General features: G+C 44.9%; 2 protein-coding genes across 2 annotated transcripts in view; one reads left to right on the forward strand and one right to left on the reverse strand.

Moving 5' to 3' along the window:
* The window catches only part of ITIH5 (inter-alpha-trypsin inhibitor heavy chain 5), a 47,229-nt gene extending 29,857 nt beyond the window's left edge, over positions 1-17,372 (forward strand). The window contains exons 8-14 of the mRNA XM_021530942.4: positions 4,116-4,287; positions 6,832-7,141; positions 9,836-10,389; positions 10,802-10,852; positions 11,897-12,013; positions 13,313-13,690; positions 14,699-17,372. Coding sequence (XP_021386617.3) covers positions 4,116-4,287; positions 6,832-7,141; positions 9,836-10,389; positions 10,802-10,852; positions 11,897-12,013; positions 13,313-13,690; positions 14,699-14,997 — 1,881 coding nt within the window. The 3' untranslated portion in view covers positions 14,998-17,372. The remainder of the gene's footprint in view (positions 1-4,115; positions 4,288-6,831; positions 7,142-9,835; positions 10,390-10,801; positions 10,853-11,896; positions 12,014-13,312; positions 13,691-14,698) is intronic.
* Positions 17,373-19,607: 2,235 nt separating this feature from the next.
* Positions 19,608-24,318, reverse strand: part of LOC110470966 (store-operated calcium entry regulator STIMATE) — a 29,762-nt gene continuing 25,051 nt past the window's right edge. The window contains exon 8 of the mRNA XM_021531052.4: positions 19,608-20,240. Within this exon, the coding sequence (XP_021386727.1) occupies positions 20,127-20,240 (114 nt within the window). The 3' untranslated portion in view covers positions 19,608-20,126. The remainder of the gene's footprint in view (positions 20,241-24,318) is intronic.

Raw genomic sequence — 24,318 nt, forward strand, 5'->3', positions numbered from 1 at the left:
AAAACCTGACTACAAACCATTCCCAAATGGTAAAAAAGGATTTTTATTCAGCTGTTCTGTATTGTTACTTTCTGCCATCCTCTCCTTTAATCCTTGCTCCAAATGGATCTCCCCAGGCAAACATGTTGGGAAAAGTATTTCACTTTGCAGCACCTGGCATAGAGGCACTGGACCCCTAAACTCTTTTCTCTCAGTGTGAGTGGGTCCAGTTTATCTCCAAATGAACAAGTGTCATGTGCACAGCCATGGAGGAATGACCTGGCCCTCAGCAGGGTAGAAATGGTTAATTTTCTGCCTCTTTGGCAGCAGTTTCAGTGGAATGACTCACTGTTCCAGGTGGCAGTGGAACTGCAAGAACCCCATTGGCAGCATAGCAGTTTGGGAATCCCATGGCAGCCACAGCCCTTGGCTTCTTGGAGAAGTTCCAGCTGTGGCCTTGCAAGGACAGAAGCAGGAACCTGCTGCTGTATCCCAGCTGGAGCTGCAGCCAGAAGAGCTTTGCAAAGTCTTGCTGGGGTCTGGTGGAGATGGGAGGAGAGGGCTGGGCACCAACTGCGCTTGGTCGTGGCTGAGTCCTTCAGGATTTCAAGCAGTGCACTTTTACCAAGATATTCTACTTATTGAAAGCTGGTTTTGCCTGCCAGCTGCTGAATCATATCCAGCACTCTGAGGGAAGTCACATCTCTCTCATAAGGCATTAGTGGGTGAATTTTTTTATTATGAACAGGTGAGGAAGGCTGATAGATAGAAAATAATGTTGCTCCACCCCATGAGGAGTGTGGTCTTTAGGACATACCTGGGAGTCCTCATGAGCTGGGAAGAGAGATGGAAATAGGAAGAGACAGAGGATTCAGAGCACTCTGGGAGAGGTGGAGAGACAGTTCAGCTCCTTTTGGCTCCAGCAAGAATCAGAATGCTCAGGATGGGGCAGGATTAATTCTTGAGGTAAGTCCCACCTTCTCTGCTTGAAGGCAATGCCTGGAGACAGGAAGTTCCAGACAGTGACTCAGCCCACCCTAAAACCTCTCCAAAACAGGTGGCATGGATTATTCCCTGGAGGTGGCTTCCCCTGCTTTGAGCAGGATTAGATGTGATGCCCAGCTTTCTGATGACTGAGTTGGCAAAGCTGAATCCCACCCTTTATTTTTTGCTGTGAATGGAGTAAAAGCTGCAGGAGAATGAACCATATGGCCTCCCTCACTCTGTTTGCTTTGGAGCAAAACCATGTGCACACACGCACACTTGTACATATGTTTGTGTGCATGTCACATAAATTCAAAGGGTTTTAATTTAAGTTGCAGAGGCAAGCACAGGATACAGATGCCAGAATCCAGGCTGTCAATGCATATCCTTTAAAATATGACAAGTTTTTTCCTGGGAAAAATTGACTCAAACCCCATGGAGTGACGAAAATGAGACAAAAAGCAAAGAAGAAATGGAAGAAGGGGAGAGAGAGAGATGGTCCCAGGCCCACATTTGGCCCCTGTATGAGGGTGTGGAGAAGTGCTGGATTTCCTGGGAATGTGTGTTTCAGTTCCCTCCTGATCCTCTCTGCAATTCTAGCTTGGATGCTGTGTACACCAAGCTACTTCTGCTTTGTGTTGTTTTACTTTTTCCTTTCCTTTTCTTTTGGCTGAACACAGGCAAGAACGTCAAAAGGAATTTGTGAGCACAAGGGAAGTGAGATGCAGCCTCTCTGCAAGTAGGCCAAAACAAGATTATTTCTCCTCTTGCCTTGTTCTCAGAAGCAGCAGAGCTTATTTGGGCCCAATAAATCCCTCTGAGAAAAGTACAGTTTCACAGAATTGGAAAAAAAAAAAAAAAAACAAAACTGAAGAGAGGGGTTTGGTAATGGGAGAGGTCAAGCAATGTTAATTATAATCAGAGCTGTAATATAGATAATGAGATTTGGGGAATTTTTCTTTAACTCCTTGCCTCTAGGAACTTCTGTTTCTCTCCTTTGTGGGAGCAGAGGGGGGATGTGTATGTAGGGAGTTGTGGTCTTGTTGTTCCCTGCTTTAACACCCTGCCCAAATTTCCCACAGCAGATCTTGGCATGGAGGCCTGCTCACACATAGGATAGAAGGTTCTCCATTTTCACTTTCTACTTATTTTGACACATTTTTTGAGGGACAAATACTTGGGCCAACCTTGTTATCATGGAATAAATCTGAGAGTCTTTTCTCCATGGTATGATTCCTGCCTGTGCATGTGTGGGATGGTTTGGCTGACTGAACTGAGGGCTGGGAACCCCAAGTTTTCAGAACCTCTCACTTTCTGACTTTGACATAATTACAAAAGTAGCCTGGTTTTCCTCTCTGTAAAATGGGATGTTGATGGAGGGTGTCTCTGAAGGCTGATGTCATGCATTATCTGAAGCATTTTTTACAATACAAAGGGTGCTGTAAAAGAGCAGATGAGAGAGAGTAAAACCTTCTCTTCTTTTTCAAACAGCTGATTATTTTGCCCAACTTTTCCATTTTCTGTGGACTGTTAGACTGGAGGCAGCCTCCATGTTTGGGGCAGGAATTCACCTTTGTGAAGGTTTGCTTGGTGCATATCATGATGTGAACAGAGTGGGAATCTCCTGTTCTCTTTGAAAGAACCTTTTCCACCAGCATTTGCTTTATTATTCTTGTCTGTGAAACAGTGGTGGGACGTGGAGGAATGTTCCAGCTAAGCAAGTGGAGGGATTAAGCCTGAGATCCCTGCAGAGCAAAATGATTTGTACAGAGGACAGAAACAGGCAGGGAGAGTCTCCAGACCTGGCTCCAGAATGTTTGAAGCTATGGGAAATATTCCCCTTAATTTCAGGTGGACTGGGAGCCAAGGCACCAGCTGTGAGGATTAGATTTGTTTGCATCATTGCATCATCATCTGCCATGCACAATCCAGGGGGATTTTGATGACACAACTTGATCAGTCTTTGAGCCCTTTTCCAAACAGTCTTTACATAGCAACATCAGGCCTGGGCTTAAGTGGTTTCTAGCATTGCTGATTACTTCTACATTTCTTCTGGACAAGCCCTTCACATTTTTTCCTGACAGGCATGAGAGGAACCTTTAAATGCTAGTGAGCCCATAATATAATTTCTTGCATAGCTATTCTTGGAATTTGAAGGCTTAATGGTGGCCAAGAAGGGGCTGAGCTGAGAACCTGCTGATTCCTCTGCCTAGATATTGCCTCATATTTTTGCATCCAAATATAGGGCATGTTTGCATGGACAGAGCAATTTCTCTTGGGCAATTTCTCTGCATCTTACTCAGCTGAAGTCTGTCTCCATGTGAACACAGCTGCATGGCTGCTAAATCCAAGCTGGTCTCACTGAGGGGAGCTGGACACTTCTGCAGTCTTCCTCTTGCCTCTTCCTCAGTGATCTGGCTTTCCCAGAACCCAGGATCCTCAACCTCCTTTGCTAAGAACTCATCTTGTGATCAGCTTTCATCACTCTGTTGCCTGTGTTTACACAGGATGATGAACAGTTGGCATATTGATGAAAAATAATATGCCTGGGACAAAAGTGACTGGCAGGTAGAATCTGCAATGACTAGTCAGGGCTTCTTTTTATATCTAGTTAATTTCATATATTAACCTAAACATTTATTAATTGCTGAAAGTTTTCATTAGAATGTATATGTAGCAAATAGTATCCTAATTATTAACAAAAAGTGTGCATCCTTTGACATGTTTAGTGATTTTTTAAACTTATAAGTCACCTATTTTAAATATATGCCATTGCAGCTTCCTGCCAGTCTAGAGGGCATTAGACAAACTCTAAGAGTTTGTTATTAGTCATTATTATTCACCATCCCTTAATTCAGAACATGGTTCTCCCAATGCCTGGGAGCTTTTATCCTAATTGTGGTGCCTGATTTTTAAGCTTAGTTAGGTCTAGATGTGCCTTACAGGACCTTTTGGACAAGAGTTGTTTTTCATCTCATGTTTGCCCAGCCCCTGGCATCACAGAGGCCTTGAGACAGGGGATATCCCAGTTTTCTTCATCAGCCAAACTGACAGTGTAGAAATATCTAAAAGATCAGCAAACATCTTAAAACTAAATTCTTGCCCACTAAAACACTGACAGCTGTGCCTGCTGCTCTCTTTTCTCTTTCTAGACCAAAGAAGCTCTCTTCACAATTCTCCAGGACCTAAGGCCTGAAGACCACTTCAATATCATTGGCTTTTCCAACAGAATAAAGGTCTGGCAGCAGGACCGGCTGGTGCCAGTTACTCCAAATAACATCCGGGATGCCAAAAAGTACATCCACAACATGTCACCTACTGGAGGTATGATCAGAGATACAGATGGCATTATCTGTGTTGTCCGACTAACTACAATGGAACAGTGAGTGGTGAATGTGGTCCTGGAGCATATAGAATAAAAAGACTTTGGGATTTAGGTCATGGGACAAGGGGATCCCTTTACCTCTGCTCAGGGTTATGTCTTCTTTATTAACATACATGATGGAAAGGTTTCCTCAGGGAAACCTTCCTTTCCCATTGCAGGAGGTTTGGACAAGATGGGCTTTAAATGTTCCTTCCAACCAAAATTAGTCTGTGATTCCATACACTTATTAAAACAAATTTGATTCCATTCTCTTGCTTATCTGGTGACACCCTCAAAATGGGAGATCTTCCAAGGTTATTTCTTGAGGATGCAGATGAAAACATACCCTGGCAAAGGACACACAGTGCCAGTATTGTGTAGTTTCTGAAAGGCTCTGTGAAAGCAGGCTCATGATTTTGTCTGGGCTGGAAATTCCAGGGATGGAGCACACGCTGTGGGATGCTGGATTGACTACTGCAGATTGCCTTCTCACCTAGTACTGTCCTCTTGTCTCTACCAAGGAGTACCCCAAATTATATTTAAGAATTTCTAAGCCCTTTTTGCTTGTGCCTTGTTGCCTGGGGCAAAGCAAACAGAGAAAACCCCAGAACAGTGGCAGAGTGCAGGTGTGAGTTTTAATTTGATTCATAGGTCTCCTGTGAGGCTATGGACAGTAGTGTAAAAAGTCTCCAACTACAAATATCCTCATTACAGTGAGGTTTGCAATCAAACATATTCCAGCAGCTGTGCCTAGAGAGCTGCAAAATGACCTATTCAAACCCTTCCCCGTGGAAGTGGTCACAGCTGGTTGAAGGTCAGGGAGGGCCTTCCCATGGCTGCCCTGAGCAGTGACCACTCCTAGCAGAGGAAACCCTCTGATGGAAAAACACAGCAAACAGGATGGTTGGCTCTGCTGTTTGTGTCGTGTGAGGAATTGCTTAGGAAGTGGTTAAGGGACCTGCCCAGTTAAACAATTACCAATAATGGGACTAAACTCAGAGAACAAAGCCTTTTACTCCTGAAGTGCCAAGAGAGCTGTACAGGAACCAGCTGGGTTTGCCCATGAACCTGCCAGAGAACAAAAGTCAAAGGAAATTATTGACTGTGGTTCAATAGGAAGATGCAGTGTTTCTTCACCACACGTGCTTCAGGTTTTTTCCAGGTTTGGCTGACTCTGTGTTTTCCCTATAAAGTGATGTTCCTTGAGTATCCTGAACACACACAAAGAACATGGTTTGGCTACACCTCTGTGTTGTACTTACACACCAAAGAAATGGGAGAAAAACCCTGCTGCTAAATACCTGAACATGTAACAAAAGGCAGTTTTCAGTTCTTAGTAGTTCTATGATACAACTGAGTATAAAATTACATACTCTGCTATGTGACATGGTTTTCTTCTGGTTTTTGGGAAAAAGTTCTTTCTGAAATTTTGGATCTTGCTGGAGATTGAGAGAGTTAGAATATTTGGGTGCAGGTTTTGTGGTTGAGAACCATTTTGCAGAAGACAGAGTCAGGATTTTGAGGACTTTGCAGAAGCCTTTGCTGCTTTCCTGTTCCTTGTCTTGCTGCACACTGTGCACACTGAGTTTCTAGGTATGTTCTGTATGAGGTGACTTTCTATCACATCCTGTTGATAACCTTCCTAGCTCTCCCTTTCTGGACCCCCAGGGGTCAGCTGTGTATAGTTCTTAAACCATTTCACCTGCTTTGTTTTTAAGAGCTGTTTCTAACCATGATGTGCTGATTTTGCAAAGGTCCCACAGCCAATCCCTCTGTGCTTTGACTAGAAATACATGGAAAAAGTGAATACTTGCACTCATTTTCCTGTTTTCCTTTTTTTTTTTCTGAACACTCAGTGGGCTTGGATCCTTTTCATGCCTATTCTAATGTGCATCTGCTCCCTCATTTACTTTGTTTTCTCCCTCCCACCCCACTTCAGGCAGTTCTATTCTTCACTAGCCAGTTGTTTTGTGCAAATACACTCCTCAGCTAACCAAGCTCTTCCCTTTAAACTTTCTAACCCTGGGGTGTAAAGAAGGAAGCCATCCACTTGTTTTCCCATTTGAAGGCTTTTTTCCTGACTCCAAGTGTTGTGCCCTTCAGAAAAAAAAAAAAAAAAAAAAAAAAAAAAGCTGAACTTTTTAGTTCAGATATCATCTGTGAGAGTCCTGTAATTAAGTTTAACAATTTTTATTTGTACCAGACAGACATAGTAGGACTATTTACCAGGCTGATTGTTGTACATTGAGACATTCAACAGCAATTTCACATGACAAACTGAAATTCATAATTCAATTCATAAGACCATAAACAGCTGTGCCAAACTTGTGCTAAGCAACAGAGCTGAACTGAATTCAAGGGCTACAACAACTTCATGTGGAGAAAAGGGACATCCTGATGTCCCTGACAGAGAAGCTGTCACCTCACTAAAGGGAGCTCAGGGAAATTATTCACACCACTCTTAGAAGGAGAAATGATCTCTGATCATTCTTCTACCTTCCCAGGGACTAATATTAATGGGGCTCTGCAGACCGGGGCAAAGCTGCTGAATGATTACATTGCTCAGAACGACATCGACGCCAGGAGCGTGTCCCTGATCATCTTCCTCACGGATGGGAGGCCGACTGTCGGGGAAACACAGTCATCCAAAATCCTCAGCAACACCAAGGACGCCATCCGGGATAAATTCTGCCTCTTCACCATCGGCATTGGCAACGACGTGGACCACAAGCTGCTGGAGAGGATGGCCCTGGAGAACTGCGGCATGACGAGGCTTTTCCAGGAGGATGAGGATGCAGCCAGCCACCTCAAGGGGTTTGTTCTGCTTTTTCTGTTCCTTGGGTTCTCTGGGAATGTATTTTAGGATGGAAAATCCTTTAATGAGATATGGCATGAAATTGGAGTTTCCCTGAGGCTCAGCTCTGGTTGGGAGAGGCAGAGTACAATCAGGTACTCTGAATGTCTACCCAGAAATTTCCTTTTTCTTAGCAGACCCCCTGAGATGTACTGGAGCTTCCCAGCCCCTCAGAACAAGGCATTTGTTTCCCTAATTCAGATCATTGTTTTGGACATGTAGACCCAGAGAGCTGGGGGCCACAAGACTCAACTCCTCACAGGTAGATTGCAGGATGAAAGGATGCTTTTTACACATCAAATCAACAACATAAACAGCATGGAGGGGATCAGGAATGAAGATTCCAATTTGGAGCAAAAAAATTATTTATTTATTTTTTGAAAATTATAACCTTTTGCCCAAGATCCAAAATATTTGACTTGGAAAAAAACACTAAGATCATTTCTGGATAACTACAGTCACTTAGTGACTGGGGATAACATAGTCACTTAATTTCCTCATTCTTTGTGACTCAAACTCCTCATAAGTTTCCTGAAATCCTCATCCTTTAGTAGGACCAGAGATTATGTTCCTTTTCTGTAAAAAGGGAGCTGTAGTCCAAAGGGAGACCCTGGTAATGAACAGCAGAAAGATGTGTGATGACATCTCTGACCAAAATGTTTGGCAATGTGTCAACGTTTCCAAATAAAAATGTTTGGCTTTCACTCCCAAAATATTAGTGTTTTAACCACAGAAACCAAAAAGAGAAGGTTATTAAGTACTGACCTCTCTCCTGGCTCAGGCCTAACTCCTCTGGAACAATAAATCCAAGCACTTTCCACCAGAACTTTGCCGTCTGTGGCAGTAATGCATGGACAAGAATTCCTTCAAAACTAAATTCTCTAGATCCATCTGTCACTCCACCCACACCATTTCCTCCCCAGGACATGTATTTTGGATAGCAAGTGGCGTTCCCTGGCAGATGGAGGATGTTCTGATTGATTGGGCTGCAGGAGCCCAGTGCTGCAAGAACTTGTTCAAACGCCTCTCTCCGATGAACAGCTCACTGTTTATCAAGCTCAGTCATGGCAAACCCATCTGGCACCTGGTGCCAAATTTATATAGAAAATCACAATCACTGCTGGAGGCCAATTCAAACCTCGGTTGGAGGGAAAACCTAAATGGGTGCCAATGTAATTTTTTTTTTATGCTCTGCAGGTTGTATTTTTATACAGATACTTCCTTGAATTGTACTCTAAGACAGGTTGTGTATCTCCACCATTTGTTACAACTCAGAAATTAATTTACAGAGAGACCTCAAGTTTAATTTAATCATGTTTTTAAATCTGGTGAGGTCTCTGCATGAAAGACAATGAGCGCTCAGACAGACTTTAAAAGAAAGTCAACCAATTCAGGCTTTGGGTTCCCTTGGAGAGAGAATAAAGCAGAAAGTGTGACTTTAGCTTCCAGACAGTCTGTTTAACCAGATGTGTCAAATAAATGCAGCTTGACTAAAAAAAGGGCTGAGGCCAATTCTTTGTTTATTTACCAAATTAAACTCAAATGACTTGCCAAGAGATGAGCAGTTTGGCATTTGAATGGGAAATATGGTATTCTTGGAGCAGCTTGGGAGGAACCTTCAAAAGCACATTGCTGTGGGGAAAACACAGTATTGTAAACTTGGGCTTTGAGCCTTGTGAAGGTTTTCTTGGCTGTACAGTGTGAGGTGTTCTCACAAGTGTGGTTGGTCATGTTAACAAGGCATTAAAGGGTTAAGCTCCCTGGCTCCAGGAAAGCCATGCCCTGACCAACAGAAAATCAGCCACAAAGAAATGAGTTCTCTTGTGCCAGGGTGCCTGTATTGAGCAGCTAGGATTCCTCCATTTCTCTGAGATGTTCTCATTTATGGGGGGCATGGTGAGATTCTTTCTTGATTTACTTTCTCTGTTGGCTCTCAGAAAACTGTATTCCTGCCTGTCCTACACTGACCAACCCAATCTAGGAGTCTTTCAGAGATTCAGAAGCTTTGGTTTGGAATCTCTTCAGCTTTGGTGGACCCAAATTTTGGCCTTACAGTTTCTAGCTCTGGGATAGGTAACACCACTAGAAACCTGTGGGTAACAGCATCTCATCTAAGTACTTTTCTTAATAACCGGGGTGCTTTCTGTAATCTTGGAAGCCAATAATTTACTTTTAAATGGTCACAAATATCTTCTTGCAGAGATCTGGAACCGTAGTGGAAGTGACTCCCAGGCCATGCTGGGATGGTTCTGAACATACTTAAGAGACTCCATTTAGATTCCTAAGGAACAGGCATCTAAACATCCAAAATCTAAATGAGGCAGAGAATAACTGTGGTTGACAGCGACCTCTGGAGATCCTGTAATTCAACCTCCTGCTCTGAGAAGAGCTAACTTCAAATTTAGGTGAGGGTTCTCAGGGCTTTGAAAAGCCCTAAGGGCAGAGACCTTGAAAAAGCCCTAAGGGCAGAGCCCCCCCTGTTTTTCTAGGCCAGTTAGAGTGGATGTGGTAGTTAAATTTGCTTTCTGATGGCCCAAACTACCCCTGAATGACTTCAGAGCCATTTTACATAACCTGACTGTGTCCTTGTCAGTGTACAAGTGCAAGAGTGTGTTCACACAGTGCTAACAGTGAAAAATGTGTCTTGCTTTAAGGTTCTATGATGAAATAGGGACACCCCTTCTCTCTGACATCCGTGTTGATTACCCTGAAGATGATGTAGAACAGGTCACCCAGAACTTCTTCCCCAACTACTTCAATGGCTCTGAAATTATCATAGCCGGCAAACTCATCAACCGCACCTCGGATAAACTCCACGTGGAGGTGACTGCCAGCAATTCCAAGAAGTACATCCTGCTCAAAACAGATGTGGCTATTGACCTGCTGAGCAGAAATGACATCAGAGGTGTCCCCGGCCTGGAGGATGGCAAAGGTGACAATAACTACATTGAGAGGGCGTGGAGTTACCTCACCATTAAGGAATTGCTCAACTCTCGGCTGAAGAGTGATGACACTCAGGAAAAGGACAAACTGATGGAAAAAGCCAAGTCGATGGCTCTAGCTTACAATTTTGTGACTCCCTTCACTGTTCTGAAGATGAAAGAGGCTGGACTCCACTCAGAGCCATCTCAGGAGGAGTTTATCAGCCCTTCTACTGATGGCATCGGGGAAAAGGTGCAGAGCCTGCAGGGGCACAAGGCCCCACCAGGTATGAGAGAAGAATAACCTCATTCTGGTAAAAAATCCTCTTTCATGGGCAATGTCTCATGGCCAACTTTGGCACAGGGGTGATCTAAACAGTGAACTGAGGAATAAAGCTGAGATTTTCATACCAATTTTGCTAATTGTGGGCTGGGTAAGCTGGGTAACCTTTAGCGAACCTTTTAGGCCCCTCACTCACCCCCTTGAAGCACTTACTGCTTTGTAGAAACTATTGGAGAAAAATTTGTGTTCTGCATCAAACTTAAAGTGGCTGCAGGAATATATCCCATAATCTCTCAGAATAATATTTGGGGAACTGTAGTATATTGTATTGTAATATATCTCTTGTAATATATTGTAATATATCTCTTTCTGCTGCTCAATAAGTAATTGTAACAACCTTCCTTCCCCACTTCTAGGTATACGCAGAGGGCAAGATAAACAGAGAATTAAAATCTCCAAAACTTCAGGTCAGTGCCTGTTTTCATGCCTTTCATAATGCAAAATAATAGTGATTGATTTATGAAAACCTCAGATTCATATCACTGTGGTATAACCATCCAAGTGACCAGCCAGAATTCTGTTTGTCAGACCTACAGAGTAGGGAGGAAAATGAAAACAAAACCAAAATACAGAGAGGGTCAGTAATGAGAAGGAATATGAGCAAGGCAGATGATCCTCATGTTTGAGACTTCTGCAGGTTAGGGGAGAACAGAAACACATTCTCTCAGTACTAGAGATAGTGAAAAAACCTTTCTAAAATAATAATGCTGAAATGTAAAAAAAGCTGTTTAAGATGGAAAAAATAGAAAATTATATAGTATTTTACAATTTTTCTGTTCATCCTGTACCTTTACTTAAGTTTTCATACATTAAACACTGAAGAATAAGTCCAGATCAAGAACTCTGACTTGAATTTCTCTTGATAGGGTCAATTTTACCTTAGAAACTAGCATTTTTGGCTTGCCTTATTAATGGCAGCTGTCTGATAGTTGATGATAGGTCAAGGACTGTTGAAAAATTAAAATTGTGGGATCAACAGCTGCTGTTGACTGCTCCAATCTCATACTGAGGGCCAGGAGGGGTCAGTGTGAGGTGGAGCCATGCAGCAGCCCTTGGTCAGAAAGTACATTTCTGTGTGCTGTGGGGGATGTAGCTTGCCAAGAAAGAATGGAGAAGAGGAGTTTAAAACACCTACATGATAATTCCCATAAATCACCAAAATTATATTCCGGGAAGAAAATATCCTGATTTTCATCTAGACTGTTTTGGGTTTCGAGTTGTCCTTGAAAACCCATCCTCTTCTGTGAGAAAAACAAAACAATCTCTGTGAAAAACAAAGCAAAACTTGGCATTTCCTGGCAAACTCCATCTGACCCTCTAAAAACAACAAACCAGGAGGACTTAGAAAAAACAGGGACAAACACACTTTAAACAGCATTTTTGTTGCAATCTTGGACAATGCAGTTTTGTGTGAGCCTCTCCCATTTATCTCTTTTTCCATGTCTTCTCAGCGGATGGGGACCCTCACTTCGTCATTGATTTTCCCTCCAGCAAGTTCTCTGTCTGCTTCAATATTGATGGAGAACCAGGAGACATTCTCCGGCTGGTCTCTGATCACAAGGAATCTGGTGAGCAGCCAAATTAAGCAGTTTCTTGTGGAGGAAAATCAAAGTGTAAAGCCAGCCCTGCAGCAGACCAGGCACCAAGGTGCCTCACAGGCAAGAAAGTGATAGGAAATTAAAAAAAAATTTCTTCTATGGTTCAACTTCACCCAGATATAAAGTCACATCTTGCAAATAAAAGTTTTGGACTCACCAAAATTGCTCTGCTGTGGGTGTTTCCCTCTTTACTCACAGCAGTATTTGATTTAGGACAGAGCAAAGTCAAGCTCACCAAGCATCGTGGCTCTTTCAGTAAAGAACCATCAAACTGGCTAGAGAGTCATGACAGTCTTGAGAAAACCCACATGATTCAGGATCTGCTTTACCCAAGCCAGTCTGAGCCAAAGTGTGGTCTGATCCCATCTGGAATTCTAAGCAGGGCAGCTAATAAGCAGATTATGTCCTGCTCAGGGCAACAGTGGGAGAAAGGGGTGTAAAAACCAGAGACAATTCACAGGCTTGTTTTACAAAACCCCATAAAAAAGTTGTAAGGATTCTGCTCTGTCTGGCAGTGGTCTAGCCCCCATATTTCTGTGTTCATGTCTGCCTTAGTAAAATACAGCTCCAGGCAATGCTTCCCTTCAACTTCCTTCACAGACTGTTTGTGCTACTGCTTGAATGATTTTGTGGCTCAAATGCAGAATGAGCTTGAGGAAAACAGACTCTGTAGCATGAGAACCTTGAATCTTTGAAGACAGAAATGAGAGATCCCATCAGGAATAATGGGATATGGAGACATTTCATCTCAGTGTTAATGGCTTGGGTTGGCAACAAGCCTCCTCCTTAATTGTCATTCTTCAGTGGGTCTTCAGAAGCTTGTGGGAAGTGAGTCACTGTCTTATGGACAATAGGTCACCACAAATATTAAAATGGCTGGGAATCTTACTGTGGACATTTAGGCTTTAATTGACTCAGTAGGCTCTGCACCTTAGAATATTCAAAAGTGATTCTTTTTGTGGCACTGTGTATGCTGTGATTAACGGGGCTGGGGGCACCTGCCTGCAGAGAAGGCCAGTATTTCTGAGCTTGGGTAAATTTATGTGCTCTGCATGAGGTCATAATTTCATAACAGACTGATTATACTCGTTTGAATACTGGTAAGTGAAATAATTGAGCATGAGGTGGCGAGCCTGCATGCCCTCAGTCACAATGCTTGTGTCATTGAGACAATAGACCTGTTCCTGCTGGGCCCCTTCCAGCTCAGACTGTTCCGTGATACTGTGATCCTGGGTTCCAGATTTAATTTACTGATTGTTTTCCTGCAAGGTGTAACCGTGAATGGCCAATTAATTGGAGCTCCTGCACCACCCAATGGCCACAAGAAGCATCGGACTTACTTCAGCACCATCACCATCCTCAGCAATAAGCCAGAGAGGTCTTACCTGGAGATCACACCCAAGAGGGTCATCCTGGATGATGGGGAAAGGCTTGTCCTGTCCTGTGGCCGGAGTGCTGTCGTGAGGAGCAGGAGCCTGGAGGTGTCCATCTCTGCCTACTCCAACATCACCGTGACCATCCGGGACTCCATCAGCTTCGTCATCCTCATCCACCACTACAAGAAGCCTGCCCCATACCAGAGGAATCACCTGGGGTTCTACATCTCCAACAGTAAAGGCCTCTCTTCTGACTCCCATGGGCTACTGGGTAGGTGACAGGTTCTCAGGTTCAGAGCTGTAAATCAGACAAAAATGGTATTTCTGAGCAGAGACAGGAGGGAAAGAGCAAAGTAGGTGGGGATTAAGCTCCCAGGTGAGACTTTCACATCCTCTCTCAAACAACTTCTTTCTTTCTAGCACCTTCAACTCCTCTTATCTTTTCTTGTAGGAGCTATCTCTTCCTATACCAGCTGTGCCTAGTTTTCACATTTCCACTTTCTTAATGATTTTTCAATACAGTTACTATTAGAATACACATGCTTGGGTGCTCCCAGTACAGAGGCAGAAACCAAATCTTCCACAAGAAGTTTTTGTGGCTCCTTTAAAATGTGAAATAAAAAAAGAGCCACCCCTACCTATTGAAGGAACTAGGCTTTAGGTAGGATCAGCTAATGGCCAGATGGTTGTGCTCTTTCAGCCAATGAGAAGTATTGATGTTTTGGGTCATGTACAGGTACAGAACTCTAAAACTTCTGCTGTAGTTTCTGTGCCACTCAGACACTCCCAGGTGAAACAGGAGATGATCCTGTAGGAGTGGTGTTTTGGACTCAGGCCACTCTCATGGACAAACCTCTAAATCCACACTTAGGTTTGGCCTAGAAGAACGTTCTCCCATGAAGGCAAGGGAACAGAACTTGAATCTTCAGGCCTAGGACTTTTTGCTTCCTGAAAGACATTGTGTGAGTTATTAACCTCTAGTAACCATGGCCCACAGAAGGGAGCTTACTACTGGCAGCTAAAAAACTTCTTTAACTCTTTAGTGACCCGTGGAAAAAAAAATAGGGTTTTATTCTAACCTCTGTGTTTGTGGGATTCAGAAATGAATCACAGGAAGAAGATTCATCCTGCTCTTGCAGAGAAGCCCTTTAGAGATCCATAAGCTGAGAATCCTCAAATGCATCCTACCAAAAAATCCAAACAAACCACCAAACCACAGCAACTTATAAACAGGCACAAATCAGCCAGTCATGAACTCTTATTTTATCTTGCCTTGCAGGTCAGTTCTTGAACCATGAAGTTAAGCTCCTTCAGGAATCCCTAAACACAAGTCGTTGGGAGGTTGGGCAGAACCAAACGGAGGCGTTGAAGGCAAACCCCACAAACACCCTGAAGGTGAAGGGGAGGCTGGTTCCTGTCGTGTGGAAGCAGAGGAGGATCTACAATGGCCAGCAGGAAGTCGACTGCTGGTTTGCCAAAAACAACGCAGACAAACTGATCGATGGGAGCTATAGGGACTATCTGGCTTCTCACCCCTTCGACACAGGGACCAGCTCTGGGACAATTCACAGCCTTTAAGACTGGTCACAGCAATGCATTGTAGCAGCACGTGTGACAGCAGGTCCCTTCTGAAGCCTTTACTAGGAAACTTATGAGCATTTCCTTACTTTTTGGTGCCAAAGAAACCAAGGACTTTGTCCTTGGAAATCAGCTGTCTCTCTCTCATGCTAAATGAACATTCATCAGATTCCTGAAGAAAAAGAAGGCTGGGGGAAAGGATGTGGTTAAAGGCATGATTGATGCTGTCTCAGTGGTCAGGGAGGGAGAAATAAGCCAGTGAACAGTGCAGAGTCTCCTGGCCTTAAAATAAATCAATGCAGGGATCTGTGCAATACCCGCTGGGCCTGGTGAGTCACCCCACAAGAGGCAGATCATACAGAACAGTGCCTGTTGAGGTGATAGGCTTTGCAAAGAAGTAACTTGGAGAACCTGCTCCAACCTTGGTCCATGGGGAAAGGAGAGAAAGACAAAAAGAGAAAGGAGATGTGGGTGGATATTCATCTGCAGTGACCCATTAGCATCAAACAAAATCAAAACCTGAAAGCAACAGGCCACAGGAGGGTATTGCTTTCCTGGTTAGTGGGATGAGGTCTGGATTTGCCACTAAACCTGATGTTCCCTGAATCACTAAAAACCCTTAAAACAGTGGTGAAAACCTTGATGGGGTTTGTTGCTGTCTTGGTGCACAGGCTGCATGCTTAAAAAGCACCTCTGGTCCTCAGCAGCAAAAGGAGTGGTGCAGGCTCTCATTCCATGGAGCAATTAATTCAACACAATACAATTTAAATAACATTGCAGGGGTAGTGATTTTTTGAGTCTTGACTCCCTGAGGAAGAAACAAAGTTCCACTGTGAGCTTCTACCAGACCTGCCGTGTCCTTGAGGATCACGCCCCTTCTGCTCAGCAAAGATAAAAATTTCCTAAGGGATGACAAACCAGAACCCACAACAGCTTGTGAGCCTACAAAGCAGCCTCTTGAATTTTGACTAGACGACTCTAGCTGCTTTTGTAATCAGGGAGGAAGTCTTTATTTATTCCAAATCGTCAAAAAACTTTCATCCCGATTTCCCCTGGCTTCTTCTCCTTCCTTACACTGCAGGAATTTGTGCGCAGCAGGAATTTGGCAGCAGGAGGTTACAGAAGGGTCTGCCAGCCACCCCCACTGCAGGTGGTGCTCCAAACCCAAAGCTGCAAGGCTGTGGTGTGTTTTAAAGTGAGGCATCACTGAGCAATGCTATACATCAGCCACAGGGGAGTTTTAGCAAAGAACTTGTCCAAAAAGGACTTGACAACCACAAAGACATTTACATGGCAAGGCCAAACTGAGCTCATGAATACTCTGCCTTTCCAGAATTGAAAAGGAGAGAGGCTGGGTGTGGAAGCATCTCCAGGAATTAAATTATATCCATGTGTTAGGAGAAAACAGTTGCCAGGGACCTACAGAAATAGGTTCAATCTTGCCTGGTTTTTTTTTGGGGTTTTTTTTTTTTTTTCATATTTAACAATTAAATCATATTATTGCTGTTGGAGCTCCAGCTGCTGGGGGTAGTGTGGTGATTTTCCAGTTGCTTGATCAGCTTGTTAGTGCTGCAAGCACCGTGGCAGCAGAGCAGGTGGCAAGCATGGTTTCTTTACTCATACCATGTGCTGCTGCCTGGAAGAGGGAAACAGCCAAAAGCAACCAGCAAGATTTAACTGCACTCTGGAAGATCCTTACCGAGAGCTCAGTTAGCACAAAACTCATGCCAAGGCTTGTACTTTGGAACAGAACATAAAGAAGAAACTACTGCTTTGGGCCCTGCTATCTTGAGAAATAGCTCTCCTGTGAGGGAGGGCTGAAGGCAAGACCTTCAGCACAGTCCTGAGTGTGGAATAATAACAGAGGTTTCATGCTCTGCAGTTTGCTTGTGGGCCAGAAAGAGATGAGGAAGAACAGCTGTGAAGTTGACTTCTCCACCCAAGAAGAGAGTAGGAGGATCACCCACAGCCCATACCCAAACACCCTCCCCTTTCACTAGCAGGGAGTGAGCAGGAAAGTGGCAGGGGATTTCTGGACACCCCAGGGTTTGGCAGGTGTTTCCAAACTGTCCTTACTGAAACCTCCCCTCTCCTCCCACATTGTGCTGTCCATGTGTATTGCTAAGGGGAGGGACTGGCTTAGGCTCTCATCTCCTCTGTATATAGATATGTATATAATATATATAAACACACACCTACTGCTAATAATTCGGGTGCATCATTGCTCCTCTTTCTCCTCCTCCAGCCAAGGAAACACATTTCTTTCAGGGCCTGAAGATAACAAGGATCAAGTCCAATGAAGCACCTGGAGCAATATACTCAAGGTCTCCTTAAGGCTCCAGTTATCCATTTCACAATAAATATTTTACAGTGAACACTGCAGTGAAGCTTTCATTTGGCAAAGGTAAAACAAGCTTTGAAGCTAAGGTTGTGTGTGTTTTATGCTGCTGGACAGGCTCACGTTACCAGATGAATGAAAGAACCACTCATGAGTTAACAATAAGTTGGGAACCAAATGAATTTCAGTGGAAAATTAAAGGTCATTGATGTTCTTTAGTCCCTATGCACTTGGTAGGAGATGAGAACAGACTCTAGGCTTCTACTCCCACATTGAAATGAGTTTAACCACAGACTTTAAATGCAGTGGAATAGGACATGGGAAAACAGTTCGTGCTCCTGCTGCCCCAAGAGCAAAGGCAGGTCATGGACTGTAAATCTCAATTTTTTTCAGCTCTGAAGTGGGTAGCACAACACTTCCCTCTCTCACGAGGGGGAATATATTCAGGCTTGATCCTCACAGCCCTTCATGCTGTCCCAGAGAGCTCCCAGACCTCTGTGCAGCTATTGCAGTAAGATGCATTTGTTCTCATCTCCAAGAGTGTCACAGAGCACTTGGATTCACAGGGATGTGTCTAGTGATTGCACATTGCTCAGACAGCTCAGGAATGAGGCTGAGCACTCACTCTGGAGTGCAATGGAAACAACTGCATGGCACCATTTCAGAGATGGGAAGGGAACAGGGCTGCTGAAACAGCACTGGCTACACAAGGATTGGCAGGGAGAACCTTCCCCCACATTTTACTTCTCCTGCTATTGCCAATTGTGAACCTTCTCTTAGCCTCAGTTAAGAGCCAAATGAAGATCATGTCACTCGCAGTCCAGTTTAGAACAAGGACATTGCTTTGGCCAAATTTGCACTCTTTACCCACTGCAGGATGGCACTGTGCAGCCCATAGCAAGAACAAAAGTCCAAAATACCAGTATTCCTCAAAGCAGGGAACAAGTTTCTAAGAGGGAAGCTGTTTTAATAATCTATTTCCAGTCAAAACCTTGTACAGCACAGGACTTACTCCAACCCTTACCAGTGCAGAACCCCCCAGACAAGCAGAAGTTGTGTTGTGAAACCAACTGCACTGAGCAATATAAATAATCTATTCAGAGAGCTGTATGCCATGTGTTCCAAAAGCCTTTTGATGCACCAGCAGAAGTAGGGTTTTGACCCTTCATTAAGGAAGAAAAACAAAAAAGGACTTAATTTCCAGAAAAACAGTTTAAAGCTGAACAGCTGCAAGTGTAGCCAAGCGTGTCTAGTTCACTGAGGGGCATCCGAGACTTTGATTTGCATCTAAGGCTTCAAACCACTTTGAAGTCAGGAGAAAAACAACAAACCAAACCCCCAAAAAATAAAAAAAAACCCACCAAATTTCTTCACATGCTCCAAGCTCAGCCTTTGCATCTAAATCCATCCAAGTTAGAAAATCCAAATCCTTTAATTTTTACCCCTTAATAAGGGCTGTTTTCTTGGGAAAAGTACAAGGGGGAAAAGAAAAATAAAGCTCATTCCCATCCATCGCTTAAGGGGAGTTGTCTTGCAAGAAGCAAAGCCTGGCTATGGCTCCACCAGGGATAGCAGCCCAGTGGGCCCTGGATCCCTGCTCCAAGGACTGTCCCCCCATTTGGACTCTGGCTGGGTCTCTCACAGCTGTGTCTGCATCCAGCCTGGGTGTGGGGTGCTGCAGCTGCTCTGTGCTCGCTCTCTCCCCAGGACAGCTGCAAAGTGTTTTGCATTTTTGTGTTTATAGACAAATACACCGTGCTAAGAGGAAAGCAAACAGGGCAAAGCCCAGCACTTCACACTTGGAGCAGACAGTGCCAGGCCTGGGGTGACCCAGAGTCTTTTCCAGCAGCACTGCTACCCCAGGTCCTTCCTTACCCCCAAACCAGGGCTAGCTAATAGGGCTTTCAGATATATTTTGAATCAGATCCTGCAGACATTTCTGTTGTTTGTTTTAAGCTAAGTAAAAGGCGAGCTGTCAACTTGCAGTAAACACTCCCTTGTAAGGTGCTGGCTGGGATCCATCTCTGAGTTTGTTCTGGAGCCCAGCAAAGGCTGATGCTGCAGCATCAGGGCTTTGCACTGAAGCAGCTCCTACAGCTCAACCACAGAAACCAAGCTCTGTGGCTCAAGCTCTTCATCTTTAGATTTACCAGAACAGCCCTGCTGCAGAAGCACAATCTTCCCTGGTCAGGAAAGATTTCAACAGCTCCCCTTCCTCCCTTTCACAGCGTTAGGGTTGTGCAGAACATTAAGCACATGAAGGCATTTCATCTATGAAGCGATTTTAGGTCAAATATTTATTTGATTCCTTATAAAACAGTAAAAAGAATCAGATTCGCTGGGACAAGCTTCCCAATTCAAGACATTTAAATACATATTGCAAACCATTTCTTTGAGCATTGTGCATATAAAAGTGTCACAGTTCAGGTAATACAGAATAGAGCTTGTTTTCCTTTATCTATTAAAAAACCAGACAGTATTTTCATTTCAGCCTCTAGCCCTGACAAAAGAAAAAAAAAGTCACACCCAGTTGTCCAGCCAGGGAAAACACATCCCTGTATCCCCAACCTCAACGTGCCTGCGTGTGGGGCAGACAGGTAAAGCAGATCCTGCTCAAACCTGTACAGGATGCACAGACAGCATCCACAGGACAACTGCAGGATAGGTCCAGGGTAAGGCAGGCAAAAGGGTCTCTGTAGATCCACAAGGGTCACCCAGTATTCCCCACCCTGCCCTTCCTTGGCCAGCTCAAGGATCACAGTGCTGCTCCTTCCTCCTTGTCCCGCTGTTGTCAGATGACCACTTGATAGCTGGGCTGCTTCATCTTCTGGGTGGTTCCCCAGAGTCCTGAAGTATCCTGGTCGCTTTCAGACTGCTCAAAATCCATGTCTGGAGAGAGCAATACCTAGAAAGGAGAACAGAGAGATGCTGATGGAGTCAAAGCTCTCAGAGCTTCTCAATACTGCATGCTGAACGAGTCAAGCATTCCTACAGAAGGGTCTGCTGCCAGACCAATCCTCTCTGTCAGATTTGGGTAAGGCTTCAGGGTCATCTAGACCATCTGTCCAATAGCAGCCAAACAGATTTGGGCACAGGCACCACGACCATCCTAGTGCCCTTCCTTGAGAGCAGAATGGGCAGCTGAAGGCTCTGATCCCCATGGGACAGAACTCACACCTGGATGTCCAGGCCTGGCTGAAGCCTCAGCACACATGTACAAAAATGAGGCCACATATTTTGTGACCAGCTGTACCTCATGTAGACCTTTTCCCAGGCCCCCAGCTGCTTGTCACCTCCACAGCTCAGCCAGAAGGGCAAGCAGGGCTACAGGCTCAGCTTCAGCCATGGAGCCAGCTCAGGAGTGGTGCCCCAGCCTGGCAGCACCTCATTTCTGCCTGACACAGCAGCTCCTGGCTCAGTCTGAGCTGTGGGAGCCAAAGCTGAGCACTGACACCTCTCACTGGTGTTCAAGGTAAAAAAGCACTTTTTTTTCTTGCTGGAACCCTTACCCACTCAGTAGTTAACTCCACACCTGAGGATACCATGGCCTACTCTAAATTGGCTCCCATCAGCATATTTGCAAGATGCAGACGGAGCCACATGTGGGCATTTTTCAGCCACATCCTCTGGAAGAGGAAAAAGGCTGGATTTTATCCAGGAGATAGCTGCACTGACTGCAGAAGAACTGAAACCCAATGCCAGCCAGCAGGTGCATAGATAATATTAATGGCTGGACAGGTTAGAATCACTGAATCCTCATGGTTGGAAAAGACCTCCTAGGCTGAATCCAACCATCAACTCAGTGCTGCTAGGTTCACCACTAAACCTAAACATCCCTGAGCACCACATCCACTTGTTTTTTCAACACTTCCAGGGATGGTTATTCCACCATTTCTCTGGGCAGCCTGTGCCAGCGCCTGACCACCCTTTCAGTAAATAAATTTTCCTTAATATTCAATCTAAACGTCCTCTGGTGCAACTTGGGGCCATTCCCTCTTGTCCTGTTCTTGTTACCTGGGAGAAGAGACTGATCCCCACCTGGCTACAACCTCCTTTCAGGGAGTTGTAGAGAGGAATAAAGTCACACCTGAGCCTCCTTTTCTCCTGCACCCCCAGTTCCCTCAGCTGCTCCTCATCAGAGCTGTGCTGCAGACCAGCTCCACCCTGTCCTACACACAATTCCTCCAACACCCACATCTGGGCAAGAGAAGCTGCACTGTCACTATGAAGTCTCCCTGTGCCTGCCTCAGCAGCCTCCCAGCTCAAAGGGATGGATGGCTGGTGGACTTTCAGCCCAGAGCTCACACACAGAACATTCCCAACATTCCAGAACTCAGGATTCCTTGGGCAAAATCAGGAGCAGGGGGAATTACTCCTATCTCCATCTCCACACACAGCTGTGAATGAACATGCCCTCCACTTGCCAGAGCTCAGGCAGCACCAGGGGGCCAGTCACCACAGCAACAAAAGCACCAAACAGGAAAAACACAACTCCAGTGAGTCAGTGACTTCAAAGCAGCAGAGGAGCCGCAGGGGAAGATTTCCTGCTCCCCACCCTCATACACACCGCAGTCCTCCGTCCAGGGCTGTTCTCTTCAGTCAGACACCCAAAGGACAGCAGCAGAGCAGATTAAGCTCTCTTGTCCCCAACATTGATCCCACAGATTTTTTTTTTTTGGTTCAGGACACACATTGGAAAGTTTCCATCTCTCTCACGTGAAGATTTCCTCTGTTTATCACACTGGTATTGTGATGCTGTTGGACCTGAAGAAATGTGTGTGTAGTTACATTATGAACTCACTGAGCTCTGACAGGCTGCAACAGACTGGTTGTGGGGCCTGTTGAACTGGTGATTTGGGTGGCTTTCAGCTGAAAACTCAAATCCCTTTGCAGCCAAGCAGGGGTGGTGATGCAGTGTCGTGCATCCAGACCCATCCAAGCTGCTACCTGCCCACCACACACTTCACAGATTTCACAGGATGGCTGGGTTAGAAGAGACCTTCAAGCTCATCAAGTCCAACCCAGCCCCAACACCTCACTAATGGGAAGTTACACAAGCAACAGTCCCCTGGGAACCTTGCCACAATTCCCAGGAAGCAGCACCAAAAGAGAGCACCTCATCGCCACACCCTCAAATATCATTTGCAAGCCCAACCCTAATTTGGGAGTTTTCAGAACAACTTGGACAAGGCTCTTTCCCTGCAGATGCATCCAGGTCAGGATCACAGCAGGTTGATGGCACAGCTGGGAGTGGGATATGGTTTCCCAGTCCTGGGACAATGTGCTGCTGTCTCACTCAGCAGTCCTCACACACCTCACATCCCACATCATGACTTGCCACAGGTCAGGAGGACTCTGAGGTGGTACAGTTTCCTTCCCAAAGCACCTCTATGTCCACCTTCATTTATTTTCCCTGTAAGGACCTGGCACGTGAGTTCACCACGAGTTTGAGCTGATTAAAAATAAAAAAAATAAAAATTAAAATTGTTTCTTGGCAAATCCAACTTGCTGTTGGACTTTCTAAGTGTTTCAACACTTATAAGTAAGCAGCACTGTACTGGTGTCTATCAGCATCTTCATCTAATGAGTGCCAAAATACAGAGTTCCTTATGAAGGGAATTAGGGCAGGTGGTGAACTCCATCCTGACCAAAGGCAGGCCCTCATGCAGTATATTAACTTTCCTTCCAGCCTCACAGCAGTCTCAAATTTCACCTTAATTTTTCTCACAGGTACCACTGTTACTGGACTTTTGCTTTAAGGGTTGTCTCTAAAAGTTTAAGCCTTCGGGAAAGGAACAGAAACTCATCCACCTCCCTGGGGGGGAAAAAAAAAACCAACTTAAAAAAGATCAAATAAAACATTATTAAAACGGACTTGTTTTCTTGAGTGGAGGAAACAAAGAAATCACTGATAAGATCTAAAGTTCATTGGGAGTTACAAGGGCAAGGGAAAAGAGCCTGGCCAAGGGCAGGACACATACAAAGCCAAAATAAGGGCCTTGTAGATGAATTTCCCCAGGCTGAACAGCACTGGATGCAAACTGGTATTCAAGAGATCCTTTCCTATCCCACAAGAGGGAAAAAATATTACTCCATGAACATTTACCAGGCACGGCAGGAGGCTGAAACAGCACAAAGCTTAAGACTGACATGGAAGGAAAAGAAGGGTGAAATTCTTCCAACCATAAGAGGGAGTTTGTCCCTTTCAGGGATTCATTATAAAAGAAGTAGCAAGAGCTCATCCTCTGGTTCACCAAAGGAGATTTAAAGCCCACAAGAGGCTGCCACTTCCTTGGCTGCAGGAACAGCATCAGTAAGTGACACCAGCAGCAGCACTGCTGTTGCTGGGTTTCTCCTGGCTGCCCAGCTGCTCCACCAAGCCAAGGACAGAGCTGAGGATTCCTGCTGCCCCTGGAGAAAAGTGACAGGTTAACTCCAGCCCACTCTTTCCATTCTCCTTCCTATCTCTTCCCCCTCCTTTTCCAAACACAAACTGCTGGTTCAGGTGAAAATAATGACACTCCATTGGTGAGATAGGCAGAGGGTTGAAATTCAAGTCGGCAGCGAGATGGGAGCTGGTGGCGCCTGCAGCGAGACGGCCCTGATGAGCCCTGATAAACCTGGGGGACACATCAGCTCTGCCCTGCACTCCCCAGCTCCCCTTCCTCCTCCACTGAGCAGCAGGGAAACATGAAATTAGCAGCAACAAGCCCAGCAAATGCACATTTTCTGCTTTTGAGACTAAATTCCAGTCAATCCAGCTGTAGGGCTCAGCCAGTCAACATGATCTTTAGTTCTCAGCTTAAGAAGCTGACACCTGAAGCAGGAGCTTAAGGCTATTCCTGAAGGCCCAGTGCCAAGAAAGAGTTGGAAAACAGGTCACCCACTTCTATATTTCTTCATAAGTTTCCTACTCTGCCCAAAATATTTGTCAGGCCAGAGGCACAGGAACATGTCTGAGCATAAAGGAGGCAATCCCTGCA

This window comes from Lonchura striata, chromosome 1A (assembly GCF_050655825.1).
Source record: "Lonchura striata isolate lonStrDom1 chromosome 1A, ASM5065582v1, whole genome shotgun sequence".
Classification (NCBI taxonomy): domain Eukaryota; kingdom Metazoa; phylum Chordata; class Aves; order Passeriformes; family Estrildidae; genus Lonchura; species Lonchura striata.